Source organism: Podarcis tiliguerta, assembly GCF_965153285.1.
Source record: "Podarcis tiliguerta genome assembly, chromosome: 1".
Classification (NCBI taxonomy): Eukaryota; Metazoa; Chordata; class Lepidosauria; order Squamata; family Lacertidae; genus Podarcis; species Podarcis tiliguerta.
This window is the reverse complement of record NC_139534.1, coordinates 47,642,275-47,664,604: the sequence shown is the minus strand read 5'-3', so window position 1 is coordinate 47,664,604 and position 22,330 is coordinate 47,642,275. Positions and strand designations below refer to the sequence as shown.

The window sequence follows — 22,330 nt, the reverse complement described above, 5'->3', positions numbered from 1 at the left end:
GAAGCTATGGACATGTGTTTGACCAAGCTGTGGGAGGCAGAGGAAGACATGAGTCCCCGGCATGCTCTGGTCCATGGGGGTCACAAAGAGTCAGACACGACTAAATAACAAATCTCAGAAGAGTGTATACAATTTGTAAACAATTTAATATATATTTATTCTAAAAGAAGATCCACAAAAGAGTGGGTAAGAGAGGGGTGGGTTTATTTTGCTGCTCTTTTGCTGTGTGTATCACACCAACAGGTTTTTTGTTTCATTTTCACGGCTAATATTATACAACGGAAATTTGCAAATCAGTGTAGCCTTCCCAGACATTAGCGCGCTTCATAACTCTCTCCAAAAACCAGTGCATTCCTGGGGAGGAAAGTTAGTTGTAACACACTCGGCCACATCATGACAACAGAAGCACAAGCTCCGAGGAAATTGCATGGCCCAAGAAATAACAAGCGTGCATTTGTTGTGCAAAAGAAAAGGGGGGGGAAGAAGCCCCCAACAACGACCCTCTTGACTACGATTAAGGGAACTTAATTGCGATTATTTTGCGAGGCGAGTAGCCTTTATCACCCCCGCCTACCCGCCACACACATAAACACACTTCCTTTTAAAAACCTTAACCCCCTAACAAGGCGGTGCAACAAAGCAGAAGGGCTTGAGAGAGAGCGGGACGCTTCTCGCAGAATGCCTCTCCTGTGAGAGATCTCTCCCAGCCTTGCCATGATCAATGGCTGTTCCTCCGAGGCTCCTGGCGGGCTGCGCAGCTGTCGGCGGTAGTAGGCGAGGGCAGCAGGCATGGCAAGCCAGCTCGGCAGCTGCCCAGTCTGCGCCTTTCCTCCGCGCCCCTGGGGCGGCAGGACGAAGCCAAACGCTGCCTATATGCCTGCAGCTTGGCGGAAACGAGAGGGTTGGGGGGGTGGCTATGAGTCAGGCAGGCCCTCCTTTCCAAAGGCTGCAGGGAGGAGATGAGCAGCGCGGCCCTTCTCGCAAAGAAGCCCCGCCAAGGAGCTGGCTCGTGGGTAACTGGCCCGAGCAACGCGCCCTTGCAAAGGATGATTTGCACATATATATTACTTCGAGGGCACCTCCTTTCTTTTCTCTATCCGTTTGCATTTCAGTTTGCATTTGCAAACTCCCCGAATTTGCATTTCAGCTTTGCTCAATAAACCTCTTCGTGTTGGCTGCCTTGTGGGATATATTATACGCGTCTTCCTCCCCGCTCCATCCTCCAGGACAGCAAAACGGGCTAAGGCAAAATCGAGAACCAAAAGAAGACCACACGGGAAAAGTCCAATTATAGCCCGGCGGTGGGGGGGGGGGGGCTCCAATTCCTTTTGCAACAGCAGGGGTTCCTCGTCGCCAAGGCAACCCGGAACTACCGCCGGCTATTTTCTCTTGCTAAGCTTGAGCACGCCGCTTTCTCAGCAGCTGACTTTCTTTACGGCACCCACGTGCGTTTTCCCTTTCCGGTATATTAATTCAAGCTGCTGCTGCTGTGGGTAGGTAGAAATGAGTTGGGATTTAACACCGCGTTGCTAAAAGAGGTATTGGCCCATTCTGCTGGTAGGAGATCAGGTCCTTATCCTTAGCGCGTGCCCATTACCAGTGCTTAAAAACGGAGGGGGGAGCGTTGTAGTTTTTTGATGCTTTTATGCGCGTTTAATCGTGTTTCAGAATTGCCTCTGTAAATGGAAGGGGTTCAAAACGGAACGAAGCATGGATACAAGTAGTTGCAGTTAGATGCAAAATTAGTTAAAATTAGAGGGGGGTTTCAGCCCCCCCCCCAGCTAAATTCTGCGATCTGCAATTAGTATAGGTTGACTTGTTATCTTGTTGCATGACCTGCTATTTTGGCAAATTAGTGTTTAGGGTGGCATCTGTTTTATGCTATGTCTGTGGTACGCTATAAAAAGCATGGCATTTATACTTACACTGCAAGGACATAATAACTGGCCTTGTAGGCAAGGCTTTTTTTCAGCTGGAACTCAGTTCTGGCACCTCTCAGGTGGGCACCATTGCCACTTTAAGAGAACAAGGGAGGTATTAATGACAAGTTCCAGCACCTCTTTTTCTAGAAAAAAAAATAGCACTGCTTGTAGGCATGTATTATTGTTACTTAAGTTGCTTCCAGATGACCAGTCTTGGGCATTCAAAATGATTTGTTTGCAGGATGTTTCCACAGTGTCGCCTTATTCCAACTTCCTGTCACTTCCCTTATTGCAAAGAGTCTGATTGGGGTGGGGTGGGGAGTAGTGCAATAGTGCCAGATTGACAAACACTCAAATTTTGTATGTGATTGAATCCCACCCCCCAAAACAGAAGCAGTCCAGAGGCACCCTTAACATACCATGCATATGTCATAGCTGTCTCTCTGTCATTTTTATCTTCATAAGAACCCTGCAAGGTAGATTAGGCTGAGATACAATCACAGTGAGTTGAATAGAGATTTGAACCTGGCTCTCGCAAGTCCTAGCTTGATATCCATTATACCACACTGACTCTCTTTATATCTATTGCCTGAGACTAACTAGCAACAAAGTATTTAGTTATACAGTGGTACCTCCTGTTACATACGCTTTAGGTTACAGGCTCCGCTAACCCAGAAATAGTGCTTCAGGTTAAAAACTTTGCTTCAGGATAAGAACAGAAATCGGGCTCTGGCGGCACAGCGGCAGCAGGAGGCTCCATTAGCTAAAGTGGTGCTTCAGGTTAAGCACAGTTTCAGGTTAAGAACGGACCTCCGGAACGAATTAAGTACTTAACCCGAGGTACCACTGTATACACTACACAACAACATCTGGGACCAAGAAAATGAATACTAATGCTGATTTTTGTGAATGCTCACATCCCTACCTGTGAAATGGGAACTCGGATTTCAGGACAAAAAGTTAACCTTGGAAAATGTATTTAGCAGCCGAACACTTGATTTTGTGTTGTGAGCTTCAGCTTTTCCCTGTGCACAATTTCTTGGACAAGTTTTATTTCACTTTTACCACCTTTGAAACGGCTTTTCGATTTGCAGCAGAAAACACTGGGACCAAAGGAGTGGTTTCGAACCCAAACTCTGCCTTGTACTCAGCTTCTTGAGCAATTTACTCTGTCCTTTCTGTTTAGCCAGGCTCCCACTGCCACCATTTTGTGATTAACCAGTCATGGTCCCCACCCCCCAAGATTCCTGGGAACTGTCTGAGTGTTGTTAGGAGACCCCATTCCCCTCACAATTCTCAGAGGCATTGACTGTTAAACCACTCGGGGAACTGTAGCTCTGTGAGGGGAACAGGGGTGTGCTAACAACTCTTAGCTCCCCTAAGAAACTATACTTCCCAGCACTATTTGGGAAAAGCCACGACCATTTAAAGTGGCATGATACTGTTTTAAATGTATAGCATAGATGGAGCTTATGTGTAAGTATGCTAATTCATCACTTGTCTTGAAATTGAACAGGCCAGCAGCTGAATATGGCAGTTCGGTTCCTTTGGAAGACAGTGGCCATGGTGGAGAGGCACAGGACTAGTTTTCTGGCAGTTTCCTGTGCTGGACTCTTTGGTGCTAACCTGACTTTTCACGTCTTTCCTGAGGAGACATTTAGACCATTGTATCAGGCTTGGGACAAGGGGAAACCAATGGAGCTCTCAGGAAAATTACAGATCCTGTTCCGTGACATCATCAGCGACGTCAGAATAAAATCAGCAAATTGTTACCAAGCCTTTGTGGCCTACAGCTTCCACCCAGTGAGCGCTGGGCTTCCTTGGTTGCCTGCAGGCTGTGTCGTGGGCATTCCTGCCCATTTCAGTGATGATAACAGGACTGCCAGCCACGTTGTCATGATTGAAGGCAAAGAAGTGTACTGGGACAGCACAGAAGGCCTGGCCTTGAAGGAGGCCCTGACCCTTTCTCCGGAGGCTCAGAAGTTTGCCATTGCAAGAGAGCTCATGTACTTGCAAAGCAATGGACCCTTCATATGTGCTGCCGTTGCCCCCGTTTGTTTAGCTGGGACTTGGATTTCTGGGGTAGCCATAAAGCAGCTCCTGGGCTTGTATTCGGGTCCAGTGCTCTTAAGAGGCCTTTACAACGTTGCTGTAATGGCGGTTGGATTTGTGGGCTATTGTCTCTCGTACGACGCTGTGAGTCAGGCAATGGATTACAGGACAGACAGAAATACAGCCACCATTTCCACCAGCTTTGCTAGAGGTGGAGTGGAGTTCTATAATAAAATTCTGTCCCAGAACAAGATTTTCCGCACGCTCATGGGCAAGCGAGGAGAGCGAATATATGCCCCAAGTGGCAATCTTTTCCCAAGATACTGGTTCAGATTAAAGCACGCATCATACACTTCCAGAAGAGACTTGATTATCAATATTTTAAGCATGCCCCAGGCGTAGGAGTAGAGGCACTGCTGAATTTTGAGCTTGTAGATTATGTATTCTCTTTGGAACACTGCAGCCTGGTTTCATTTTTCATAGGATTTCATTAGCATTTCCATTATTATTATTTGGGGGGCGGGGAGGAGAAGGGGCTTGATTTTATTTTTCCTCCCTGTCCTGGATGCAGTGGTTGTCTTTAAAAATTAAAGCTTCGCTTCAAAGGTTCTGTGTCCTACATGCCTCTAAATTCCATCTTAAAACTCTGAGGGAGTGTTGCTTGCCAAGCACAGAGCTGGAAGAGCTAGCATTCTCTTTATTTTGCATATTATTTTGAATGAACATAAAATGCAGAGGGCAGCATGATGTGCTCTTGTTAATGTAAAGTGCAGGTGGTGTGCAGAGCTGTGGGCAGGTGCAGAACTGCCATGTAACTTGGTATCTTTAGGAACAGCTAAAGAAAAGATGGAGGAAGCAAGTTTCTAGTCCTCGTGGATTATGGAGGAAAGTTTAGCTAAATATTGGATCCATGTGTTGAGAATGCTGAAACTTTCAGCAGAGCCTATGAGGCTACTGGTTTCCTGTATGGTTCCATGTTATTCCCCAGTGTAAACCTGCATCTAGTGTAAATGCTGTTCCTCCATTCTGATTCCTTAATGCCAGTTGTTATCCTAACCACAATCTTAACATTAACAGCCAGATGCACTGACCCATTGCACTGTTGGATTGTCCTACTCTTGTGTAGGGCCCTTGCAGAGACACATGCCCGACCGGCGTGTTCTCTCCCTCCTGGTCGGTTGTTCAGGAGCTTCAAAAGCTTTCTTCAGCCCGAACATCACAGCAACTGATACCAATAAGCATTAGCACACTTAGGGATCCACAGACTATTCGCAGTTTGCGTAACAGAACTCAGTAGCTCAGCATTTTGGCTAATCTACATTTATTTACATATAATACACTTGGAGCATTCCGACTTAGCTCCTTCCTCTTTCTCATCAGACAGCAGAGAGAAGGAACAAAGGACAATAGTCCCACTTTCCGGAACACAGTAATACCAAAACATCCTGTCTCCGTCACTTCCCACTCTGGAATGAAAACATACACCGTCATGTGATAGACAACAATCCCATGACTGCAAACACGGAGCAGGAATCCTAACATGCACCACTGGAGGCTTGAAAATGTATACACAAATGTGTCCAACACTGCATGAAATGACTTGGACATTTAAATATCAACTTTCCATGCATTCCAATCATTGAGTTGTAAGGGACCCTGAGGATCATCTAGTCGAAGCCCCTGCAATACAGAAATATGTAGCTGTCCTTTATGGGGATCGAACCTGCAACCTTGGGGTTGTCAGCACCATGCTCTAACCAACTGAACTAACCAGGTAGGCGTGTATAGTGCTGAGTGCACAGCTCACACTACTGTGAGTATGAGGTCCTGCTGAGCCTCTTAGAGAAGTATGCAGTGGCCTGCTTCCCAGGGCCCTGCTGCACAACATACTGTGCTGTTTTTCCAAGATCACTGTTGGGCAGGACATGTGGTGGCTTGATAGAGTCCTTATGGGATGCCCTCTCATGGATGCAGGAGGAAATGGATCACGCCCAAAATCTTGCAAGAGTTGTGTGTGGTTTAGCAGAAATAATACATCTGGGATTTGAAAGGCATAATTGATGTGCTTTGGCATTTTTGTAAAAAAGAAAAGTAAATAAAAGCTCAACAACTTTCAGGGTGTCCTGGTTTTTACTTTTTTGAAATATGGCAACCCTAGCTGTACCCTGGCATAATGACAGTGAATTGGTCCATACTTTACTTGGCCTTTCCTGTGAGTCTTTGATTGACGTGAGAATAAAATTAAGGGCTGTGGTTTTTTGTTCTTAAAAAAAGACACCTCTCTGTTGCGGCTGAAAAGCTATTTTAATAAAGAACTGGAAGACTTCACAGTGTTGCAATCAGTGAAAAAGTTATACAGGAATATTGGCTTGCAATTCTGTCAGAAATACATTCCCATGTCAGTGAGAGGTAGCAAAGGAAACCACTATTAATTTATTTATATAGAAAGGTCTGGAAGCAAAGGAATCTGCAGTTTTGTTGCACCCCCTGCATCCCATTACAGCAGTTCGCGACATGAGAGGCTGAGTGCATTTCTACACCCTGCTGCAATACATGTGGATGGGCTTCAGCATTATAACTGAGCTCCTGCAGTTCTCATCGCATAATGTGCCCCAGTGAAGCCCACCTTTGCGGTTGAGCTGTGCATCAAAGCAGGAGTCGTACCACCAGCCCCCACCGTGGACGTCTGCACAGTTTTGTTTGGTAGATCTGTCGTTGTCCTTGTCTTTACAAGAGAACCTCATGTTGTCGTGCATGTTTTTGGCCTTGGAAGAAGTGAGAGAGTCCCCTGCATTACCCTCGTAGGTCCCTAACTTGAGCATATATTCATCCTTCTCATTTCTCAGGACAAAGCTATCATATTCTGCATATCTATGGTGTCCACCTGCATCTACTAAATTTATTCTGACTTTGTACCATTTCTGCTGGCTTATTAAGGAAATGTACTCGGTGCCCAACCAGTGATCTCCCACCAAGTTACCAAACCCATATTTATAAGTTGTCCAGGTCTCTGACCAGGTGATTTCAGTGTTGTGGGTGTTGTGTTGGATAACTGTCCACCCATTGCATCCATCCATGTGGCACCAGGCTACGAGCTTGATGGCGTTCTCGGGACGTAATATGTAGAGGCCACTCTCTGTGTGGCCTGCCTGGAACATTTCGTCACAGTCCCGCATGTAAGGGATCGCTAGGGAACAAAAGATTGATTGGATGGTGAGTTTCAACACACAGCCAAGTTCTCTGCAGCATCCTTGTAGAAATGTGTGCAAGCCTTGTGAGTTTGAATTCCTAGTCAAACAAACATCTGATATGTTGAAATATTTTCTCGTCCTCATAAAGGTAAAGGGACCAGTGACCATTAGGTCCAGTCGTGACCGCCTCTGGGGTTGTAGCACTCATCTCGCTCTATAGGCCGAGGGAGCCGGCGTTTGTCCGCAGACAGCTTCCGGGTCATGTGGCCAGCATGTCTAAGCCGCTTCTGGCAAACCAGAGCAGCGCACAGAAACGCCGTTTCCCTTCCCGCCAGAGTGGTACCTATTTATCTACTTGCACTTTGACATGCTTTCGAACTGCTAGGTTGGCAGGAGCAGGGACTGAGCAACAGGAGCTCACCCCGTCACGGGGATTCGAACCGCTGACCTTCTGATTCGCAAGTCCTAGGCTCTGTGGTTTAACCCACAGCTACACCGCGTCCCTATTGCCCTCATAATAACTGCTAATCTGTGACAGACAGAAGTTGTATAAGACATTGGGATTGGACTCAAGTTTTTCTTGTCCAGTCCAGCAACGTGTTCTCACAGCAGCCAAGCAGGTGCCTTTTGGGAAATGTGCAAACGCCACCTGCCCCAAGGGCACTCTTCCCTGCAGTGGTTTCTAGCAACGAGTACTATGAAGCATTACAGCCTCTGACAATGGAGGCAGAGCGTAGCTGTATGTTGTTGTTTTATATAGAAAATCAGTGGTATAAGAAAGCGTACTTGCAATAAAGGGTCTTAGTTATAAAGGGTTATGGGGAAAGAGTGAAGGGCGGCTGTGAGAGAGAGGTAAGGCAGGGGGATTAGCAAACTGAGTTAGGCAGCAGAGGGTCTTGACGTGAGGTGAAGTGAAAACTCAGCTAGTGTGCGATTGAGTTGCCAAAACTGCCAGTGAAGCAGCAGCTATTACTCATCTGCATTTATTCATGCATCTAAAAATGACAAATCCCATTGTTCGCTGCCTGTTATAGCAGCAAAAACCAATGAACCAACTGAACGCACACAGCGTTTTCTATCTGCTGTGAGAAGAGCAAATCATTAAGGCTGATGGTATAAAGGATGCCTTTAATGACTCTCTAGTGCTGGATTTCCAGAGAAGCTTTCCTTCGCATGGGCCCGATGCCTCCTGCCAACATGCATTCTTATCATCTGTCGGAGTGGCTCACCAGTGGGAATGGCAAAGCTGTTCTTATGCTTCCTTTGCATCTCTTCTTACTGTACTGTGCAAATCACCTCTACTGTCTACTGACTTGTGCCGCTTAGGCCATTCTAACGAGGCTCAAGCTTCCCTTCTGCAGCTAACTTGGCCTCCTAAATACAAGCTCTTGAAATCCATGCTGCACCTTCAGAAGATCTCTTTGGCCACTCACTTCAATGGCGCTCCTAATTTCCCAGGAACTCCATGACAGGGACAAAGGGCACTGTGAACACTCTTTAACAAAGTGTGGTACCAGCTTGTTAGGACTGAGCTGTATTTGCTAAGCAAGCCTCAGTTTCATTCAGATTTACACTATTGCATATGATTGAGATTTTCAGAAACGACATCTCGTGAATTGCCTCACTCTGCATTTAAAGACACAGGGAGAAATGCAAATGTCGCACAAAGACAACCGTTCCAACAGGGTGAGCATAAAATGACACACACACACACTCACACACACACACACCGTTTTCTCCCTCTGCATGCTGCTATCTGGGGGGGTTCTTCTGATCTGCCCCACAGCCAATTTCAAGGGATGCAATGGGAAAGAGGGGAAGGACCACAACAAAGACCTGTTGTGTAAGTGGAAGCTTCCGCTGATCGGGTCAATTGAACGCCACCCATAAACATTGCGAAGAAATCTGTAGTATGTGAGAGGTGTGTGTGTGTGAGAGAGAGAGAGAGAGAGAGAGAGAGAGAGAGAGAAGGAAAAACCTACCAGGGACACTCAATGTACATAAATTCAGCAAATAATAACAATGTTCATAGCTTCTCTCAGTGAACATATATTTGTAACAGTATTCCAGCACCATGTCTGAGACTACCTCTGCCAGGGAAGCTGCTGGGCAGTGGGGTGGGCGCTGCGCCAACCGGATCCCTGTTCTGTTTCTTTGGCCCAACTCCTATAATCCCAGATCATTCACCATACTAGCAGGTGTAGGATTGATGGGAGTTGTAGCCCAAACTATCTGGAGGGCACCAGGTTGAGGAAGGCTGTCATAATCCATCAGTTCTCCCTCTGCCTCTACTCCTAACTACATGAGAGGCTATTCGGTGGTGCCTTATTTTAATCCTAATAGCTTTGGAATGCTTTTTCATCCAGTCACAAAACCGGAGACCTATATAAATATTTTAGAACAAGAATAGAGGAAGAATTCTTCTTTAGAAAGAGTAGTTTGTAACCTCATAATTCTTGATCTTCAGTGACATGAACTTCTCTGTGATGATGTTATAAAACGCGTTATATAATTCTCAGTGGATACCAACGAAATATGGTGTATTTTATACAGTGAAGCTGCTGAAATCTGAGTGTACCATTTAAAGTGTGCCTTATAACTCCTTGTTAATGAAGGTCAACAATTTTATCCATTTAAAGCATTGCCACACATTCTAATATTTGGACATTTGTTAGATACTCAGGAGTTAGCAGGGAAATGTTATCGAAAAACGGAAGACCAATAATCCAATAGGTTATTTAAATGTTTCTTCAGAGATTGTATTTTCAAGTGGCTCAGAAAACGTGGATGCAAGCAACATCATTTGGAAACTAAGAATAAAATTAAGAGAAAAACCCAAACTGAAATTTTAGCACAGCATCTTGAAAATAATTATTGGAAAACCTTTTGATGGAGGCATGGAAAACACTTTTGTGAGGACAAATCCAACAGAACTGAGACTGGGTGTTCAAAGTCATCCCCTTATTCAGTCTGCATTCACTGGAATTCACCAGTTTAGAAAGGAGGAAGAAATAAATCTAGTAGAGTTATTATGGGGGAAGAATTATCTCTCATGTTAGCCAGTCAGTGAGATATTTAGAACAACATGACGAAATTGTGCCCCTCCAAATGTTGCTGGACTCCAAATCTCATCAGCCAAAGCCAGCCTGGCCAACGGTCATGAATGATAGGAGCTGGAGTCCAATAACATCTGAAGGTCCACAAATTACCTGCTTTTGCTTTCCAAGATCCTAACTATATCAGAAATGAGTGGTTTTCTTGTCTGTTCTTTCCATAACAATTCAGAATGCTAGAGTTCAGAATGCTGGAGTTGTTCTTAATCTTTTTTCTTTTTTAAAAAAGTTATTTTACATCTCAAACACACACTCCTTAATACTTAACAGCAATACATAGGCGCAATAAACAATAGTGTGACTTCACAAATCATTAAACATAAATTACCTTTTCTTTGCACAATAATTCTCCAGTTCCGAATCTGAGTGACATTCTCGACCAAGTCTAGGTTGACAATTTCGCTGAGTTGTTTCCTCAGTTTTTCCTCGTTCAGTGAGCTTGTCACAGGGATCAGAAAAAGAAGAGCAACTGTAGCCAGCAGGACATTGGGGGGATGCATTGTGCAGACAGATATCTGAAAGAGGCCACACGCAAATTAATAATAGATATGAGGCTCCAACACCTCAGATGGAACAGACTGCTTGACAAACTTACAGCACTTTTTGAAGCTAAATTCAAATGGAGAAAGTGCTGCGGCAGATTCCCCATTTATGTTTTATAAGTGGAGATAAGATCCTGGATGACTAACCTTGTTACTAGTTAACTTTAGTATGCAATATTTGCCAGTGCCTCCACCATAACAGCTGCTACACTCCTCAGTGCTGTTGACTTTGCTGCCTTTCCTAAATGGAGGTTTATTTGATTGTCCTTTGTAAAGTCAATATAACATGTTCCTCAGTAGCAACAGGTGCTTCTTTAAGATGAGACATTCTCTAAGAATTAAATGATAACACATTGGGTCTTTGTAATGTTGGTGTGTGAGAGAAGACAGAAAATCATTTGCAGGGAAATGATAGGTTGCCAATGAATATAAATTTGGATATGGGCATGGCTCAGTGCTAATAGGGGAAGGGATCAGGATTCTGTCTGACCAGATCCTGTAGAGATCTTTTTGGAGGAAGAGGTCACCTGGGAGTGGCCAATGACTGCTAGTCATATATAGCATCCTTCCATCATGTTATAGGAGAGGGATCTCCATCCACTCTGCTGAAAGAGCAGCAGCTTTTGGCTCCTCTCTCTCTGAAAACTTTCCACTCCTTCTTTCATTACATAAACTGTGTAACTGAGAAAAGGTGCCTAGTTTGCTTGTTTTTCCTCCTCCCTCCCAATCATTTTTCCTTTTGTGTTGTGTCTTTTAGATTGTAAGGCTGAGGGCAAGGGCTTCCTTACTGCTCGCGTTTGAAAGCCTCTGTGGGAGCCTTTTTCAGCTGACGAGTGAGATAAAAATTGCTTCAGATAAAGTAGTAAGAATAATGGGTGCCAGTAGCCAAGTGGCTAAGGTAGCTGCATAGCTCTTGGAATCTGACTCCTTCCACCTCTTTGAACAATAGACATCCCTAACATTAAATAAGCAATCCATCTGAAAAATAGAAACTCAAAGGATCCTTATATTTTCATACTGTGTCTGTATCCCAGCCTGGATATTTTTTAGAGGGTTCTTTCAGATTTGTACTGTGTGTGTGAACATGCCAAACTTCCTGGACCACAGCTCTCTGTTTGTGGCATACCTTGGGGCTGGATTCTGTGTGTTGATCTGCTTGAGACTGGTGGATAGACTTTCCTGACAGCAAATGATTTTAGACAAGAGAGTCCAACCACCTTCTTTCTCCTTTCTTTTTCCTTTTTGGGCAGATTCAGTGGCTTTGTTTTGAGCTTCTGCCTCAAGCGATCCAGTTGTGCTTTAGAAAATCCATGCTCTTTTTTTAGCTCTCTGTAGACCGTACTCTACTGAGTGAGCTATGATTGATTGATTGATTGATTGATTGATTGATTAAAAAGTAAAACAAAATACAGGTCAAGGAGCATCAAATGCAAGTGACAACTGAGCTGCTTGTTCTGCACAATCAATATGCCAAAGCAATATGCCACCTGAGCGGGGAATGCCTGAGCTGCTCTCAGGAAATGTACATAAAATTCATAGTATGGGCCCCTCCAGACATCCTTTTTATTCTGCATTCATGATGACTTGTGCTCATCATGAGGGACTCAGGGTAGTTATATGGGATCCAGTTTTCAATACTGTTTATGCCTGCAAAGATTTTGGTGCAGACATAGAGCTTGCTTTCCAATCACTGCAGGCCCCATAACTTCCTGCTCAGTTCATGCAACTTTTTACACCATAAATGTTCTCTCTGTGTGTGTGTCCTGCTTTTGTTGTGATATATAGCATTAAAGTGCTCTTTCAGATGGCAATAATGCAGTAGCATCGTGGAACTAGGGACGCGGGTGGCGCTGTGGGTTAAAGCCTCAGTGCCTAGGGCTTGCCGATCGAAAGGTCGGTGGTTCGAATCCCCGCGGCAGGGTGCGCTCCCGCTGTTCGGTCCCAGCGCCTGCCAACCTAGCAGTTCGAAAGCACCCCCGGGTGCAAGTAGATAAATAGGGACCGCTTACTAGCGGGAAGGTAAACGGCATTTCCGTGTGCGGCTCTGGCTCGCCAGAGCAGCAATGTCTCGCTGGCCACGTGACCCGGAAGTGTCTTCGGACAGCGCTGGCCCTTGGCCTCTTTGAGTGAGATGGGCGCACAACCCTAGAGTCTGTCAAGACTGGCCCGTACGGGCAGGGGTACCTTTACCTTTACCTTTATCGTGGAAGCATCACAAGAAGAAGAAGAGTTTGGATTTGATATCCCACTTTATCACTACCCGAAGGAGTCTCAAAGCGGCTAACATTCTCCTTTCCCTTCCTCCCCCACAAGAAACACTCTGTGAGGTGAGTGGGGCTGAGAGATTTCAAAGAAGTGTGACTGGCCCAAGGTCACCCAGCAGCTGCATGTGGAGGAGCGGAGACACGAACCCAGTTCCCTAGATTACGAGTCTATCGCTCTAAACCACTACACCACACTGGCTCTCACCACAAAACAATTAACAGAGCAGAATGATGTGTGGATGGTGCAGTATAAATAAATCCATGACTATATTGCACCAGTGACATGTTGCAGAATGCATTTGGCAAAAAAAGCACCGGTCTGGAAGGGCCCTATGTAAATTCCTTGCTGTGATCTCTGATCCATTGGAAGTTTCAGTTTCCAGGTCTTGCCTCTCCATTGCTTCTTCTCTCCCCTACTGTTCAGTGCCTCCTTATGGCTACATTTCAGACATAATGTTTTTACTTATGACATAAGAAGAATGGATTGACACTGTTTCTTTTGTAAAGCATCAGCCACATAGCCTAGGTCCGGATAGTTTAATTAAACGTCTAATGTAGCTATTTCAAAATGCAGACCGAAACTTGTTAGAGCCGTTTTTGCAACACACACCTGAGAGGACTGGGAAAAGACCAACACAACTTGTGCATCAGATAAGGCAAATGTAAAACCTGAGCTCAACACACACTCCCAAGAGGAACGCTGGTGCTCAGACGAGAGTTTTCCTGTCAGCTTGCATTCCAAGTTTGCTTACACATAATGCTCACTGACTTTTGGATCTGTATTCTTCTGATTTTTGTGAGCATCTCTCCATCTCTCCCTCTCCTGGCAACCTTGCCTCCAGAGATGAAATATGCCCAAGATAGTGGAGAGGAGAAAGTTTATCCCAGAAGTTGTGTATAGTGCTGCACACTGATTGCTAGCTAAAGGTTTAGCACGCCATAGGTAAAGGTAAAGGGACCCCTGACCATTAGGTCCAGTCGTGACCGACTCTAGGGTTGCGGCGCTCATCTCGCTTTATTGGCCATGGGAGCCAGCGTACAGCTTCCAGGTCATGTGGCCAGCATGACTAAGCCACTTCTGGTGAACCAGAGCAGGACACGGAAACACCGTTTACCTTCCCGCTGGAGCGGTACCTATTGATCTACTTGCATTTTGACATGCTTTCAAACTGCTAGGTTGGCAGGAGCAGGGACCAAGCAACGGGAGCTCACCCCGTTGCGGAGATTTGAACCACTGACCTTCTGAGCGGCAAGCCCTAGGCTCTGTGGTTTAGCACGCCATGCCTGTTGCCTATTCATGATTACAATGACAAGACCCATAATAAAATTCTCAGAATGTTCACCCCATAGCTAAAATGAAGCTGAAATGGTAAGAAGTGCTACAGGAGGGCTTCCCACAAGGAGGACTGCTTCATGGAGCATTAGCTAGTCTGGAGAAGAGTTCATTGTGGGCAAAGGGACATTTTAAAAATTGAGTGCCCTGCCAGATCAAACAAAAGGTCCCATCATTTTCAGTAGTAAGGGCCAGATTCAGCTAAATTGTTACACTATTGGAATCCAATGCAATGAGTCCTGCCAATGCAATGTGACTCTCCCCCTTCTTGTCCCCCTGCTGCATCCTCCCCAAATCTTCTTGGGAGGGTTGGAGAACCTCCAGAACAACACACGGAGTGGGGGGGGAGAGAGAGAGATCATGCCATCTGGCAAGCAGATGTTGAATTCCACCCTCTGATTTCAACAATGGCCAGCCAGTTGTTTTCAGGGAGTGAAGACAATAGCTTGGATTCAGAAAAGCACTTTTGGGGCTGATCCTGCCACTTCCTCTACATCTATATGATGTATAGAGCTATATCAGGACCACAGCAGGGACAAAAGGCTAAAGCCTTTTGAATACCACAGCCCAGATCTTGCTTGGGTCCTTCTGTACCTACTACTTGTATTTTTCCCGTAAAAGACCCAGAATTACACAAAGTCAAATGACATGGAAAACACAACTCTTCGCCTAAGCATAACAGATCATATGATTGTAGCATTGATGCTGCAATCACTATCATAATGCAAATTTGCCATTATTAGAACCTCTTTTCCATTCATCAGTGACTTTGGTTTGGTTAAATTTGACAGTCAGGATGATAAAAAAGCATTTTATAGACTGTACCTGCCCCCCCCCCAAAAAAAATTTAAATTTTAAAATCTCAAATGTGGCCTAGTTTCTCTTAGCAACTGTGAACATGTTTTATTTGTTAACTCTGCAAATATATTAGGTCACACCCATGCCAGGATACAGGACTAAATTAACAAACAAAAAAGCAGTAAAATTCCCTCCATCATAATTCTCATGAAAAATCAGCACCTACATCTATGATTAGTTTGTTCTGCTTGGCTTTTGCTACACTCCCATCATAAATCCAGAGCAAGCAAATAACTCAGCAATTAACATTCCAGCTGCACCTGGACACCAGGAGCAAGGGAAATCGCCTATAGAAAGTTTTGCATTCAGTATATTAATTGCCATGCCTTGTTATCAGTGAAACCATATAGCATAGCTCTTGCTGGAATGTACCACTTCACATTGTGGGTGGAAAATGGAAATGTTGATTGCTTCACATATAAAAAATGAATATGTAGAAAATAGGCATATCTTAAAAATGAGACTAACATCCTTCTGACTTGCTAGCTTTCCATGTTCACTTCTCCATATTCAGAGGCATTAAAAGTAAAATTTCTTCAAACTATTCAAAAGGTATAATTTCAAATATTTATAAAATTTTGCTCAAATATGAGCTTGGACACCAAATGTGTTTAAGAATGTCATGGAACACAGAATGTGACATAACTACTTGGTTGGCCATTTTGGGTGGCGGAGTCCTCCTTTTCATCAGCTAAACACAAATAACTGCCATTAAAGTTGATTCATAAGTAGTACATGACTTCTAGTAAATTATTGTTACTATTATTAATAATAATAAAATTTATATACTACGCTTCATCTGAGCATCTTAGGGTGGTTCATAAGATAAAAATACAGGATTAACACAAAACAATTGGTTAAAACAAGCAAACAAACAAAACCAATAACCCCCTCCCACAAACACATTTAAAAGGCCATAGAATATTTAAAATATGTGTAAGTCCATCTGCATCAAGATGCTAGAGGGGATGTTTAGAAATTGGACCATACCTCCACCTATGGTGGGGTTGTACTAGAGTGCAAGAATTTTGGGCAACAGTATTCAGAGAAATTGATAATATCTCAAACTGCCACTTTATCCCAACAGCTCTATTAGTCCTTTTGTCTATATTTGACGAGGGCAATCAAAATTTGCACAATAAAGACTTGATAGTGCACCATTATGTCTGTGCTATAAATAGTTCCAGTTGCTACCTTTCATGCATTCACGTACCTGTGGTTTCTTTCTTTTGACTTTATGTTTGTTTTTGTTCAACAGTGATCTATAATCATATATGGATTATGAAGAATGTCATCAACTCCTTTTTGATAACACTGTAATTTGTAGAAATTTGTACAATCTTTTTAAAAGTTTTTTTTAAATGCAAATTGTTTGTTTGTTTTTAAATGAACTGATTAAAGGTGAGGACTTGTATTTGTGCCATTGCAGTACCATTGACTATGATTAAAAACAATAAGCCAGCTTAAATGCAAGAATCAGACTTTGCACATAAACTCATAACTCTTTTGCACTAGATTCCATACTACCATCTTCCACAATTTCTTGGTTTAATTTCATGGCATATTCCTTACTCCAGGAGAATAACAAGACTTGATTTTCTCTATGGATTAGGGTCTTGGCTCAGTGGTAGAGCATCTGCTCTACATGCAGAAGGTCCCAGGTTCAATCCCAGGCATTTCCAGGTAGTCCTGGGAGGGACCCCTGCTTGAAACCCTAGAGCAGGTATGGCCAAACTTGGCTCTCCATATGTTTTGGGACTACAACTCCCATCATCCCTGACCACTGGTCCTGTTAGCTAGGGATGATGGGAGTTGTAGTCCCAAAACATCTGGAGGGTGAAGTTTGGCCATGCCTGCCCTAGAGAGTCACTCTCAGTCAGTATAGACAACGCTAGATGGACCAATGGTTTGAGTCAGTTCTAGGTAGCTTCATGCTTTCCTAAGGCATTTGATTTCAACTTCTGCTATCCGCAGTGGAAACTTTGAGCTGTATATTTAATGAGCGGGGCACTACCAGGAGCAACACACAGCATGTGCGTGCATGTCATCTGTTTGCTCTTAAGACGTTATCTTTACTAGAGACCTCAAGTTCTAGAAAGATAGCAGACTTGCGTGGACATATAGACTGTCTGACGGGCCACCTCCTGATGGCAAACACTGTAAATGAAGATTAACTCAAGACTGGAGGAAGAAGGAAGCTGAACAGCAGATCTGGAAAGTACAGAAAGTCATTCTGTACTTTCTGTTTTATACATTGGAACTGGCAAGTGACTAGGCTGCTAACACATTCACACACATTCTTCCTCTAAAAGTGGTGTCACAAGGAAGAACATCTTTCTGCTTTTCATATTGTTGAGGGAATGTGAGGGAGGCAGATGAGATTGTGTGTAGGGTTTCTGCTCTTTAAGTCTTTTAATCAAGGATGGCTAACCTCCAGGTGTTGTTGGACTCCTATCAGTCTCAGCCAGCAGGGCCAATGGTCAGGGGTGATGGGAATTGTGTGTGTGCGCGCGCGCGCGTGCGCGCATGTGTGTATAATTTTATTTTTCTCCAGTTTCCTGTTTTACAATTTAAAATACTCATTTTATCTCCTTAAGATATCAGTGGCTTCCCTTCTTCTCTTTCCATGGTTTATTTTATGTATCAAAAATCCCTGCATATTTTACAAGAAATATACCAATCAGTATTCCATTATTGCATCTATCAAAACTTATTTACACTGTTGAATTTATCTTAATGCTGCCAGCATTTTCAGCTGTACACAATTATTTTCCATATATTCAATAAACATTTTCCAATCTTCTTTAAATGTTTGTTCTCTTATTCTATATGTTAAGTCTGCAAGTTGTGCATATTCTGTCAACTTAAGTTGCCACTCTTCTTTGGTCGGGACCTTGCTAGTTTTCCATTTTGGGGCTAACAAAACATGGGCTGCAGTTGCAGTATACATAAATAACCTTTTCTGACACCTGAGAATTTCAGTCTGAATCAGATTAAAGGTAAAGGGACCCCTGACCATTAGGTCCAGTCGTGACCGACTCTGGGGTTGCGGCGCTCATCTCACTTTATTGGCCGAGGGAGCCGGCGTACAACTTCCGGGTCATGTGGCCAGCATGACTAAGCCGCTTCTGGCGAACCAGAGCAGGACACGGAAACGCTGTTTACCTTCCCATCAGAGTGGTACCTATTTATCTACTTGCACTTTGATGTGCTTTCAAACTGCTAAGTTGGCAGGAGCAGGGACCAAGCAACGGGAGCTCACCCCGTCACGGGAATTCGAACCGCCAACCTTCTGATCGGCAAGTCCTAGGCTAAATCACATATTGGTGTGGGGAAAGTGCTGGCTAGATTAAGATAGTTATATAAAATAAAGGACAACGAGTGTGACAAGTGCAACTGGCTTTCTGGGTCCAGAATAAAATAATAATAATCCAAGAACATTAGAACATAAGAAGAGCATGCTGGATCAAGCCAAGGGCCCATCTAGTCCAGCATCCATTTCTCACAGTGGCCAACCAGATGCCTGTGGGAAACTCACAAGCAGGACTCAAGCATAAGAAAACTCATCACTCCTGTGGTTTCCAGCAAGTGGTATTCAAAAGCAAGACTGCTTCTAACCATGGAGGCAGAGCGCAGCCATCATGGCTAGTGATCATGGCCTTATCGTCACATCACTTTCTTTAATCCCCTTTTGAAGCCATCCAAGTTGGTGGCCATCACTTCCTTCTGTGTGAGTGAGTTCCATAGTTTATTATGCTATTACTATCAGTGCTTAGCCAAATCTGATTCAGGGTTTGGACATGCATCCATTCTTACATATTGTAGTTCTGTTCAACATATTGTGCCGTCACTAACAGGCTTTAAGGTCTGGAATATGTTGGTTATAATAACATAGAAAAACAGAGTTACAGGGTCTCACTTCGCCATTCTTTTCTTCTTATAGAAAAGTATATATGGTTTATTAATTTGTGGTTGAATTAGAGCATATGTTTTGATTGATTCAGAAATAAGCAAGAACTTTGACAATAATACACAGTCCAAAACTTTTCATATCTACATTTTCTTGTGTCAGTGAGGTAAGGGAGACACATAAAAAGTGTGTTGAAATGTACATCCATTATAATATTATTTGCTTATTTCATTTATGAATCACTTCCTATGAAGTACCACAAAGTGATTTCATAATACAATAAATACACACAAATATTTGTGTGAGAAAGCCCTGCTGAAAACTCGGAGGCTCTGGGCTGATGGCAGCAGCAGGGCCAGTAGTGAAGTAAGTGTGGGGGTCCAAGGGGTGCCATTTTGCCAAACCTTCTCCTCGAGACAGTTGCCCCAGTTTGCCTCATCCTAGCACCAGCCCTGTTATTACCCTGGTAGATCAGGGGAATCCTCTTAACATAATATATCTTAATTTTAGCAAGACTTTTAATAAGATCCCCCATTACATTTTTGTTGGCCAATTGGTAAAATGTGGACAAGATGGTGTTACTGTTTGCAATTGATTAATAGAAACTGAAAGAGTGCTAATTAATGGCTGGTGTTTAACATCTTTATAAATAACTTGGATGAAGGGGTGGAGGGGATGCTCTTTAAACTTGCAGATGACACTAAACTGGGTGTGGTGGTTAAGAAATATCTTAAGAGATAGAAACAGGATACAGAATCTTGACATGATGACGTGGGAAAGGCTCTAAGGGTTTAAGTAAACTGCAAGTTAAACATGATGCAGCAGTGTGATGCGTTGGCAAAGGGCTAATGATATTCTAGAATGTATTGACAGAAGACATCACAGTTTAAGAAGTAATTTGATAAACTGGAATGTGTCCAGAGGAAAGTTGATGGACTATGCCGAAATGGCAAAAATGGCCGGAAGAATCAGAACTCAGGAAGAGCAAAATCTTAATAAGGAATGGGGAAAATTTATAATCTATCTTTCAAACCATGGTAAACAGCTAAAATCATTAGTGGGACTGGAATAACACTTGTAGTTTAATGATGAATTTTGGACATAATGGAGATGCAAAATATTTGGATTATTGTAAAAGATGCAGGAGGAAAGGACCAACAATAGGACCCACAAAGCGGCAGAGGGAAGTCCAGGAGATTATGTAGAATCTTGTTTCTATATTATATATTGATATCCTATTGTAAAATTTTAATTGGAAAAACCCAAATAAATAAATTTGCAAAAAAAAAAAAGAGAGGAATGTGTCCAGAGGACAGTGACAAAGATTGTGGAGCATCTGGAGCAAACAAACCAGAATGAATGCTCAATAAATAGGTTGCCTAGAGGGGAGGACCATAAAGAAGGCTGATCACTGAAGAATTGATGCTTTTGAATTATGGTGCTGGAGGAGACTCTTGAGAGTCCCATGGACTGCAAGAAGATCAAACCTGTCCATTCTGAAGGAAATCAGCCCCAAGTGCTCACTGGAAAGACAGATCCTGAAGCTGAGACTCCAATACTTTGGCCACCTCATGAGAAGAGAAGACTCCCTGGAAAAGACCCTGATGTTGGGGAAAGATGGAGGGTACAAGGAGAAGGGGACGACAGAGGACGAGATGGCTGGACAGTGTTCTCAAAGCTACAAACATGAGTCTGATCAAACTCCGGGAGGCAGTGGAAGACAGGAGTGCCTGGCGTGCTCTGGTCCATGGAGTCACGAAGAGTCGGACACGACTAAACGACTAAACAACAACAGAGGGGAGGAACTGAGTCAGAACACTGGTCCATGTAGCTCAGTATTTTCTATGCTGACTGGCAGCAGCTCTCCAGGATTTCAGAGAGGAATCTTTCCCAGCACGACTTAGAGATACCTTGGGTTGACGCTGGGACATTCTGCATGCAAAGCAGAGGCACTACCCACTGAACTACAGCTCTTTCCCATTCTTGCAGAGTAGAGAGGCAATGTTCTTCATACTCTGGAAGCTAAACCTGTCCTGGCTAACATTTCCCTGTAACTCTGAGCAGGCTACACTTTTCTTCTGCAGACCCAGGATTCCTGCTCATAGTTTATGAGGGGAGGGAAAGAGAGTGAAAGTTCAGCCAGAGAGCCCATATAACGTAGTTACTTTCTTCTCTTTTTATGGACTGGCTATATACCAGTAATTCTGCCCCTATTAAGTTAAAAAATGTGCTACTTAAGAGGAATAAAGGTCTGTGGACAGCAGTCAATTTTGCATGATTGATGAACCACACATGGCTGATAGAGCACATTTTGTATAATGAATATACCAATATGAGTTCTGTCAGTGCAGGACAGTTCACATTGCTCCTATTCTTTACATTTGTGCAATATCACTAGAACAGAAAGTTCTCTTTGGCACAGGGAAGTTTGACATAGGTTTATGGAAGGCGCAGGAGGAAATTTTCCTGGGAAAGCTCCCCCCCCCCCCAATTGCATGAAAATGTGTCTGTTTTTCTTCAAGTGCCATTATATGTTGCATTAACATGTAGTGCATTAACTTAATGCAAGAGTGGCTAACATTTTTAGACCTGGAGGCTGCATTGCCACTTTACAACCCCTCTGGGGCCCACATGCCAGCATGCCCCAAATGTGGGCACAGCCACCACAACTACACACATCACATGCACATAGTGACTGGCCTAGGATCCCACAGTGAGGTTCATAGTTGAATGGGGATTTAGTTTAGTCCAGTCATCTAACCACTTAGACCACACTGGAGTTTTCTTTAAGCTTTAGTGTGGTGCAGTTTGTATAGACCCAGGTGGAAATCCCCACTCAGCTATAAATTTTACTGGATGATCTTAGGCTAGTCACTATCTCTCAGTCTAACCTACTTCACGATGTTGTTGAGGGGACAAAGGGGGATAGAGAGGAGAAACAGGCAGTGCACACCACTTTTAGCTCCATTGAGGAAGCGACGGGGATGGACAGAACTAGGATGAATAAAAAATGTGAGACTGTAAGCCTTCTGGTATGCTAGCTATCGTGCACCACTGAGGTAGTAAGGGGCTGGACTATCTATAATTTTCAGGTTCAGAAGGTGTCAAACCATAACCCTCAAGAATATTTTTACACCTCTAATTT

General features: G+C 43.7%; 2 protein-coding genes across 2 annotated transcripts; one reads left to right on the top strand and one right to left on the bottom strand.

Moving 5' to 3' along the window:
- The first annotated feature begins 207 nt into the window (after nt 1-207).
- TMEM177 (transmembrane protein 177) lies at nt 208-4,582 on the top strand. The gene is made up of 2 exons (XM_083442441.1): nt 208-1,507; nt 3,439-4,582. Exons 1-2 carry the CDS (start codon nt 1,504-1,506, stop codon nt 4,374-4,376), a joined length of 942 nt encoding a protein of 313 aa, XP_083298567.1. The 5' UTR covers nt 208-1,503; the 3' UTR covers nt 4,377-4,582.
- On the bottom strand, nt 3,438-10,880 carry LOC310678459 (fibrinogen-like protein 1-like protein). Its single transcript, XM_083442453.1, has 2 exons — nt 10,607-10,880; nt 3,438-7,161 (listed from the first exon to the last, which is right to left on the bottom strand). Exons 1-2 carry the CDS (start codon nt 10,776-10,778, stop codon nt 6,509-6,511), a joined length of 825 nt encoding a protein of 274 aa, XP_083298579.1. The 5' UTR covers nt 10,779-10,880; the 3' UTR covers nt 3,438-6,508.
- Nucleotides 10,881-22,330: the final 11,450 nt, after the last annotated feature.